The following is a 10,505-nucleotide window of genomic DNA, read 5'->3' as shown; positions in this document are numbered from 1 at the left end:
GTGATAAATGCTAATAATTGAGATCTTTATAATTCGATAGATATTCGTTTTAGTAATTATCGGAAAAAGTCGTTCTCTGACCTTGTTCCAAACCCTGTGGTCATGTGATGCTTTTTAGAAATTGTTTTAGATTATACAATTACTTAAATGACCTTATGAAATAAAAAGACATAAGTTTTTAAGGTTTTTCAAACTTTTGTATCTACGTCTAGTCTTCTTTACCTCGAGATCTAAAAGGCCTCATACATCCCACTTATATTCTTTTACGTGTGATAAATGTATAATAATTGAGATATTATTATAATTAAAAAAATATCCATATAGTAATTTACTCTTTTAAAAATTAACTTTTATAAATCTTGCATCAAAACGATTTCTGAATATAAAAAGTAACGTATCAAGCGTAAAAATATAGAAAAGCAACAGCTTATAAGCAGGGAAATGCGTTCTTGTGAGAAGCCACTCTCTCAAATTGAAAACAAAAACTTTAAGATGCCATTTTTCATAAATTATCTTTTCATAAGTTTTTTTTAATTAGATTTTAAGAATTTTAATGATTGTTTTAATATTTATGTAAAGCTTTAAATGGAGGCCGGAAATTAAACACGTGCATGATTCGAGATTGGTCAAAAGCAGATGAGCCCCAAAACTCAAGTCAAAAGTTTGACCAAAAATTTCCAGTCAAACTGCCAAATTTTTCTTTATTACATTTTTTGAGTTGCTTGTAGTTGTGGGCCATTTTTAAAAACGCTAATTATATGCTCATATAAAAGCAATACTATTTATACATCTTTATCAAACTAAATTATTATCTGCTTATATATACTATTATAACTAAAAAACAAATTATTAATAAAAACCAAACAATAATTTTTTTAAAAAATTTCAATTAGTATGAGATTAAAAAAATAAAAATTTTGCCACAATTTTTCATCAAAAGAAACCAACTATCTCATTCCGTAGAACTCCCACTAAAGTCAACTATCTCCAACATCCACACATTCATGACTCATCCATTGTATCTTCTTCACAGTCAAAATTCAACACTCACCAATAAATTTTAATTATTTATTCAACTCTCAATCCAATTCATATCCATATAAAATCTCTCTATATATATATATATATCATCCTCAATGATCAATTCTATCAATCAAAATGCAAACCATGCAAAAAAATTTTTCACTCTTCTTCTTCCTCCTCCTCCTTTCTCCTGCACTCTCTGACCTTCAATGTGTTGAAAAATGACAAAAACTGCTCTACTAAAAATCAAGAACTCGTTTGGCAATCCTCCTGAGCTATCTTCATGGACTCAAACCTCAGACTGCTGCACTGAATGGGCCGGTGTGAGCTGTGATCTTGCCTTAGGCCAAGTCCTCTCTTTAAACATCTCCAACACCAAGAACATCTCCGGCCCGATCCCCGACTCCATCGGAGACCTTCCCATCCTCTCCTACATTACTCTCCACAATCTCCCTTATCTCACCGGCCCTCTTCCTCCCTCACTCACCAACCTCAGTCTCCTCAAAACACTAACCATCACTTACACCGCCCTCTCCGGCCCTTTACCTTCATTCATCACCACATTCACTCAACTCTCCGAGTTCAACCTCTCCCATAACAAAATCTCCGGCAACCTCCCTGTCTTCCCTGGTGATAATACATACTTCTCCATTGATCTAAGCCACAACTACTTATCCGGTGTCATCCCTTCTTCTCTGTTTTTAGGTGTACTCACAAACCCAATTCTTGATATCTCTTTCAACATGCTCACTGGCATGATACCAAGTTCTTTAGGTAAGATCAACTTCAGCTGGCTCAACATGGCTCATAACCAGCTCAAAGGTGATGCTTCTTTTCTCTTTGGAGCTTCCAAATGGGCTCAGTTGATAGATTTATCATGGAATGAGCTTGAATTCAATATGTCTTCTTTGACGTTTTCTCCGGATTACCTTCAAAGTTTGGACTTGAGTCATAATGAGATTAATGGGAGTATTAACAAAGCAGATTAGCAAGGCTAAGAAGCTTAAGGCATTGGACTTGAGTTATAACCAGCTTTGTGGGAGGATACCTATTGGTGGTCCTATGAAAAAAGTTTAAGGCTTCTAGTTATGCTCATAACTTGTGTCTTTGTGGCCGCCCTCTTCCACCATGCACTCGTTAAGCATGTCTTTTGATTAATAAAAGATGTGATGCAAATGTCTCTGGCTTTTAAATGATATAAGAATAAGAGCTGATTAATAAAAAATTTTCTGGTTGGGAAATAATTATCTTTATGTGTGTATTTCTATGATTATATATGTTGACTAAGTGATCATAATTAATATATGTATTTATTTAGAATGGTTTGTTTGTCTTCTTTTATAGAACTCTTCAGTGAAAGCAGATGGTTGTTAATATAAAAATATTTATATTTTTGTTTATATGTATTTTAGAGTATTATATAATAAGAATGTGTTTTCCAATTAAACAAATTGTAAGTAATATTATTATTAAGTTGATGGAATAAAAAATCAAAATTATAAAACAAGCTGGTCTGATCCAACTAGAAAACTAGAATTTGAAAAAAGACAAAAAAAAAATCTGGGATGATATAATTGTTATATAAAAACCTTCAGTGTGCTTGCGAAGACATATATCCGGATGGAGACGACTTGACCGGATGTTTTGAACAGTACTCCCGGCCGGGATGAGGTTTCTTGGTAGCTCTCGCGATGATCCTACCAACCTCAAGGATGGCTCCGGCGGCTCCAGGCAGTTTCGGGGTAGCTCTCGTGGAGGTCTTCGCGGAAGACACTACAGAAACCAACGTCCCTTTCCGTCATTCTCAAGACCTCCTCCTACTCATCTTCAGACTTCATCAAGTTCTTTGGTTTTCAAAGCTTCGCCGGTGCGAGAGGGGACCTCTTATCGCGGCGTTGCTCGCTTCCCCCACTCCACTGAACCCCCTACCTTGTCCAGCCCCTTAAAGCGTCGCCGTTCTCCGGGATTACGGTACTCTGCAAAAAAATGCCTCGAGATGCGGGCATAAGACCGAGGGAGTGCAAGCACCTCTTCACTGTAAGCGTTGTGCGGTTGGTCATCTTGCATCCCGCTATCCGCCGCACACCCCACCTAGATCGGGACCCAAAGAAACCCGAGTCGGATCGAAACACTTCTCGCCAAATAATCACTGTGGAACTAAAACCTCTTCTCCGAGTCACATCCAGCTCTTCTCTTGCCTCTCTTCGTATCTCGCTTCCTATAACTGAAGCCATTATCAAATCCAAAGATGATCTCAAAAAAATGGTGATAATCAGGGTTATCTCCGGCAACGCAAGTGTCCATTCTCTTCACTCTTCCCTCTCACATTGTTTGGATCCAAATTCATGCGAACATATCACACCTTTCAACAACGACTTCGTCCTCACGATGGCTACTGACGAGAGCGACTTCTGATCGTGAAGAAGCCCAATGACTTTGTCCTCTCGAGTCGGCCCTGTTTGCATCAACCTATCTCATTGAATTTGCGAGTCGGATCGCATGCGATCGCGGTGAAAAACTATAGCTGGATTCGCATAACCAACTGCCCACTTCCTTTGTTGGGCCCGGGGATTCCATTGTAGAGTTCTTCGACCCATCGGAGACCTAATCTCGTCAAAAGAAGGAACATATCATGCTTGAACACCTCCGAACCCTTGTTAGACTCAAACCTTCCATTCTTTTCCCGATCGAGATCACTGTTGACGTCGGCGTGAGGAGCTTCATCGTCAGCGCGGAAGATGATGGCGTCCGTACCCGCCGATCTAGGATCGTTCATGGCCCGACTTCTACTACCACTACTCCGGCTCCCGCAGCTTTGGTTTATGTTCCCCAAAGCGGACCAAGGGCAAAAGAGCCTCTTGACCATCTCTCGATGATCCCATTGTTGGTGAGGCCGTGAAAGCCTGACTCCGGTCTTGGCCAACCGTAGAAGATACGCCGGTGGGTCTCGAGGCGTCGAATCTTCTCATACTGCCGACCCAGGCGACTTGCCGGGTCATGTTGAGATCCGGTGATCTCGGGTGCTTCAGAGAGGAGACAAACTATTGCCATGCGGTGGCAGCGTGTTTTGTCCCTCAGCCATGACCGTTGAGTTGCCTCGGGATGAGAATTTTCCAATCACTTTTGGATCCTTGCAATCGTCTCATCTGCCTCGGGATCGATCCTCTCAAGATTCCAGCAAAGCACTTGCTTCTTCTACTTTGCCTCGAGATGAGCTTTCATCTCATGGTGATCAGATCCCAGATAAATCACCCGATCTATTGAATGACTCTGGGCCCAGAGTCAAGCCCACAAGCCCTACTTCTCTAATGCTTGGGCTGCCTCGAGATTCACACATCGCTGATCCCCCAACTGATCTTAAATCAATCCCTCTAGATAATAAACAATCCGACTCCACTATTTTATTATCTAGTGATGATGCTACGCAACAATCAAAAATTCCACTTTGTTTTTCGGACAAAGATCCATACGTACTTCACGATCGGGAGGAACCTACCAACTCACCTCAAACCTCTCCCACCATCAATTCCCATCCACGAGGGATTATAAATGGATTTTTTTGTTCAAGGGGGATGGACTACGGTCCGAGCATAAACTACGATAAATTCTATGCTCTGAGACTCCACTACCATAGATCCTCCACTTGAAGACCATTACGGCGAAGACCTCCTTGATTGGGGTGAGGCGAGGAACTCTCGGATAATGATTTGGCGGAAGATGTTTCTTTCCTTGAGAAGGAATGTCTCCTCCTCCTTTGAACAAACCCCTAACACAATCGAGCAGGTTGATGCTCATCGACCAGATGTCATACATGTCTCCTCTCTGCGATCATCACCTCCAACACTTCCTTACCTAAAATTCCTCCTACCGATCCTAAGCAAATCAGAAGGAGAGACAGACCAAAAGAAACCTTCCGGGTGCTGGAATGAAGAAGCAGGATTCGTACCTATCCCCACGAGATCCTCCAAGAAAAAAATTCACGAAGACCCAGAGAAGGTCGCCAAACCACTAATGATGCATATTTTCTTCTTGGAGTGATGCACAACTCCTTAATTATAGTAATTCTTGTGGCATTAAATTCCTAGGATCGCCTTCTCATAAATCTAAATGCCTAAACAAAATTCGTTCTCTTAGGCTGAAAGAGCTTCCAAGACTCTCCGAGTCGCTGGACAATCTCAAGGTCCAGAACTAGAACATAATTGTTTCCCATGAAAATTTTTTGCTGGGACGTTAGAGGTCTTGGTAAACCTTCTAAATGCCATCTAGTTAAGGACATTATTTTAAATTCTAAAGCGGATATTGTTTGTCTTCAAGAATCTAAACTTCAGGAAATTCATATCTCCCTCTGGCGTTTAATTGGAGGCAAATCTTTTGACTCTTTTGATTATCTCCCGGCACAAGGCTCTGCGGGAGGTATTATCATTGCCTGGGATAGCTCTAAAGTCTCTGGTATTTTATTACATAAAGGATCCTTTTCCATCTCCTTTATTTTCACTAGTCAACTTAATAATCTCTCGTGGGCTTGTACTAGTGTTTATGGTCCAAACTCTCGCTACATCAGACCTGATTTCTGGAACGAACTTCAAAATATTAGAAACCTTATTTCCACTCCATGGGTAATTTGTGGTGATTTCAATACTGTGTTTTCCCCTGAAGATAAAAATAATGGGATCTTTAACCCAAGCGACATTTCTACCTCCCAAAATATCCTTGGTAAACTTGACCTTATTGATCCACACATTAGTGGGAGAAGATATACATGGACCAGATGGTCGATCTAACCCCATTTGGGCTAGACTCGATCGTTTTTCTTTATTCTCACTTTGTTGGACCACTTCTTTCCCCGGAACCTCATGATCGTCCTCCCAGTTTGGTTCGGATCACTCCCCATTTGCACGGATTTTTGGCGACCACTTACCTCGTTCCGACCTTTCAAATTTGAGAAATTGCAGTTTTCTCGATCCCCAGTTATCTCTTTTTATAAAGCAGTCGGTGGACGAAATTAATCCTATTGGATGTGGAGCATTTATCTTATCCAAGAAACTTGCTTATCTCAAATCTAAACTTACGTCCATGGTCGAAAAAAACACTTTTTGGAGCTACCAAAATCCTTAAAGATCGACTACTCTCCGAACTTAATTCCTTGATCTTACTAGTGAAAAGCAGACCACTCACTGAGGAAGAATCCACTCGTTTTTCACAAATCCGCAATGAGCTTTCTTCTATACTTAATCGGGAGAAATTTCTTTGGAAGCAACGATCCGAATAACGGCTTAGAAGGGGCGCCAACACCAAATTCTTTCATCAGTTGCTAATGGCGAGAAAAAAACCACAATCACATTGCTCGAATATTTCACAATGATCGGTGGATTGATGATTTTAATCAATTTGGTAAAATCTTCACTGATCATTTTCGCTCCATCATTGGTACCCCTATCTCTAACAGATTTCTTATTAGTTTGGAATTTTCTCTTTTGACTATAAGGAAAGAGTTGATCTCTCCCGGTGGAAATTCCTTTCACCCTTGATGAAATAAAAGCAAGCCGTCTTTGACCTTAATCTGATAAAGCCCGGGACACGATGGCTTTCCTATCCTCTTTTTGAGAAACACTGGACTCTCCTTCAAGATTCCTTAGTCAAACTCTGCGGAGACTTCTATGAGGGATCTTTAAATCTTGAGCGTATCAACTGGATCAATATTGCCCTTATTGCTAAGAAAAAAATCCCTGGTGAAGTCATGGATTTTTAGACCTATCGGTCTAATTAATTCCACTTGCAAAAATCTTATCTAAAAATCCTTGCTAACAGACACTTAGCATCATCGGCGCCCTTGTGGGCGACTCCCAATCCGGCTTCATTAAAGGAAGATGTATTGCGAGACAATATTGTAGGTGCTCGAGAAATTATCTTCAACCCTACTGAAGCGGAAAAACTCTAGGTTATGTCTTCAAAGTTGACTTTGCAAAAGCCTTGATTCTCTTGGTAGGGATTTTCTCCTTGATGTTCTTCTTTTGCTAGAGGATTTGGCTCGAGATGGCTCCTACGGATTAGTGCTATCCTTAGTACCGCCAAATCCCAATTCATTATTAATGGATGTACCCGAGGGTTGTACGAGATGCAAAAGGGGCACGAGACAAGGTGATCCCTTATCCCCTTTGCTCTTTGACCTTCTTTGCGGATGTCACGGCGCCATGTTTTTCACGGCGCTCAACTCCGAGTCCTAGTGGGTGTCCCCCAGAACCCGGGTCATTTAACATCTATCATCTCCCGATTGTCACGGATGACCTTTTTAATTTTTCTCTGTTTGGAGGACAAGATGATCTTCTCATTATTAAAGCTTATACTCTACCTCTTGAGGGTTCATACAGTCGACCATAAATTTCTCGAAAAATTTGTTTATACTCAACTAACTTTGGCTTCAACCACATTTATCCTCTGCTAGAATCCTTAATTGCTCCAGGGATTGCCTCCCTATCACCTACTTAGGGATTCCTCTCTCTGGTCGAAGACCCGGGCGCTCTGACTAGACAAAGCTTACTAGCACGGTTCGATCTAGACTCACACCGTGGAAAGCAAAGTACTTATCTCTTGGAGGGGCGACTTATCCTCATTAACTACAGTCCTTTCCCTTTGTCCTAGTCTCTTTGGATGTCGGGTCTTCAAGCTTCCTATACGGGTAATTAAAGAAATTGATAAAATTAGAAGAGACTTCCTATGGAAAGGTCTGATTTAGGCCCCAAAGGAATCGGACTTATTGCACGAGCAGGGATCACTGAGACCTCGTAACATGGGAGGATGGGGAATTCTCAATCTTCAGGATTTCAACAAAGCCCTTCTCGGGAAATGGTGGTGGAAATTTTCTTGTCACCCGAACAGCTATCTAGCCAAAATTATTCACATGACTATTTCTCCAACTCTCCAGTGGTTTTTGAATCATACTCCACCAAGACACAAATCGTTCTTTTTGGGCTGAGATTGACCACCATCTTACATGTCTTCAGCTCTGTATTAACAAATCCATCGAAATGGCTCTCAAACCTCTCTTTGGTTTGATCGGGCTGACGTCGGACTCCTTCTCAAAGACATCTGGCCAAACCTCTTCCCGCATTGCACTTTGCCTTGGATTTCTATCAGGCAATTTGCCCAACATTTAAACAACCCGGAGATCCTTTTTTCCGGGAATTCTCCTGATATGCTATCCTCACTCTTGGACATTATTCCTGTATGTTCCCATAATCAGGATGATATTACCCTTTGGGCCCTTGAGAAAGGTGGTAATTTTACTGTCAAATCTTTCTACAAATTTCTTATTGATGGAGGCTTACGAAGTCCGCTTTACCCTCTTTTTTGGAAGCTTCGTTGCCCCAGCAAAATCTCCCTCTTCTGTTGGCTTGCGGGAGAGGACAAAATTCTCACCCTTACAAACCTGTTCAAAAAAGGGTGCATCAATCTTAACATTTTTGATACTTGCGTCCTCTGTCATGGCAGCTTACGAAAAACCTAAACCACCTTTTCCTTAGTTGTGTTTTTCTCTAAGCGCATTTGGGCTTTTTTCTCCCAGGCTTTTAGACTTTAACTCTACTCCACATTCGATCCCTGTACTCTGGACCACATGGATATCATCCCTTACTCCTCAGCACCGAATTCTCTGCGATCTTATCTCCCGAGCTATCCTTTGGAATATACGGGTGAAAGAAATTCTCGTATTTTTCATTCGAATGCTTTCTAGCATTACAATATTATTTTTAAAGGCGCTAACATGCTTATCTCTTAGTTCCCCACATTTGGAGTAAGACTCAGCATCATCTAAATGAAGCTTCGACGGAAAATCAAGCGTTCACTCAACTTCCTTAGCGCTAGAGAATCTACCTCTGCTGGCGATCATGACCTTTGGTCTTTGCTACGGAGTAGGTGTTCTGTTGTTTGTCTAGCGGGAGCTGAGATGTCTGTTGACACCTCATGTCTCCTTAGTTCCTCTTTTTTCCTGTTTGTTTTCTTCTTCTTCTTCCTCCCTCACCCCTGGTGAGAGTTGACTTTCAATTGTACCACTTTTTCTTTTTGTCTTCTTTGTTTTCACTTTTAATAAATTTGTGGTTTATCCACTTTTTATCAAAAACCTTCAATATCATCCTAAATAAATAAATCTAAAGAAAAAACGTAATTATAATAAACAAAAATTTAAATTTAATAAATCAATCTTTATAAATATTAGTGCTTCATCCCAAACCCATCCCAAATCCATCACGTTTAATTTCTAAATTTACAAAAAAAATAATAATAATATGCATTAATAAAATTAATATTAATTTATTTCAAAAAATAATCATAATGATATCATAGTGAATTATAGCATATTGATCTTCAAAATTATTTAAAAAATAATTGTTAAACAAAATTTCTTACAAAAAAATTAAATTTATTAATATTTGTTAATATAAAATTAAAATAATTATTCTTCAAATTTTGATTTTTTTAAATATATATAGTGGTCCTCGGCCCTCGGGTAACTAGCCTGACTAGCTTGGACATATTACGGGGGCTCAAAGTAGAGGGATTGCACGCACACACGACATTACCGGTGAATGTTTATATATAAAACAAGATGATGTGACTTACTTGGCCATGAACGTTTATTTATTATTTTATATATATATATATATATATAACAAGACGATGTGCCTTACTTGGCCATGAACATTTATTTATTATTTGGGTGCAAATAGGACAAGAACAACATATTTGAATGGTCAACTTTTGACAAGGAAGGGAAATACTAATTAAAATACCAATCATCTTATTAAAGTCTGCATGCATAGTAACTCGTACACATATATACACACCTATGGAGTACATCTGTCCAAAGGCCGGGCTACCTATTCAAACCCGAAGACCAATCGAAAAATTTAGAGGATTTAGACAAATATACGAGACCTGATGACCCGAGTTTAGGCAAAATATAAAGTCCGTTTTAAAAACGGACCGGGTTTAATTTTTATTGTTAAAGCCTAGCCTGGCGCAATCCGGTCTAGCCCAAGATATATAATTAAAATATTTATTAATTATATATAATTGATATATTAATAAAATCAAATATTCATATATTATATTTGTGTATATTTAAGGCATGTACTACTATTTTTGATTTATTAACTGTGAATAGATGGTCTACTTGGCCCATCACTGATTATTGTTAATTGTCATTGGTTATAATTGTTTGAATTTTAGATGTTGTGATTGAATAAAAACATACATTTTGTATTCTAATTTTAATGTGTTTTATAGAATAGTATTTGGTAGTATTCACATGTTAATATTATTGTTAACCTATTTTATAATTTATTTATTATTTAATGAAAAAAATTATTTGGGTGGGCTGGACGGGCCTTGGTTAAAAGTCACAAAATCCTGACGGGTTTTAACAAAAATTAAGGCCCATATTATTGGGCCGGGTCGGGTTTGAACAAGTTTGAATTTATTAATTA

At 39.2% G+C, this 10,505-nt stretch overlaps 1 protein-coding gene across 1 annotated transcript; it reads left to right on the top strand.

Annotated features, from left to right (window-relative positions):
• Positions 1 to 1,244: 1,244 nt before the first annotated feature.
• On the top strand, positions 1,245 to 2,012 carry LOC120253879 (polygalacturonase inhibitor 1-like). Its single transcript, XM_039262089.1, has one exon. The coding sequence runs from the start codon at positions 1,245 to 1,247 to the stop codon at positions 2,010 to 2,012; it is 768 nt and encodes a 255-aa protein (XP_039118023.1).
• The last annotated feature ends 8,493 nt before the right edge of the window (positions 2,013 to 10,505 follow it).

This window comes from Dioscorea cayenensis, unplaced genomic scaffold, assembly GCF_009730915.1.
Source record: "Dioscorea cayenensis subsp. rotundata cultivar TDr96_F1 unplaced genomic scaffold, TDr96_F1_v2_PseudoChromosome.rev07_lg8_w22 25.fasta BLBR01000234.1, whole genome shotgun sequence".
Classification (NCBI taxonomy): Eukaryota; Viridiplantae; Streptophyta; class Magnoliopsida; order Dioscoreales; family Dioscoreaceae; genus Dioscorea; species Dioscorea cayenensis.
This window is presented reverse-complemented; position numbering and strand designations above follow the sequence as displayed.

Bases quoted from the DNA above. Each gene is read 5' to 3' on its own strand.
- LOC120253879 (XM_039262089.1), top strand. From the start codon at position 1,245: ATGACAAAAACTGCTCTACTAAAAATCAAGAACTCGTTTGGCAATCCT.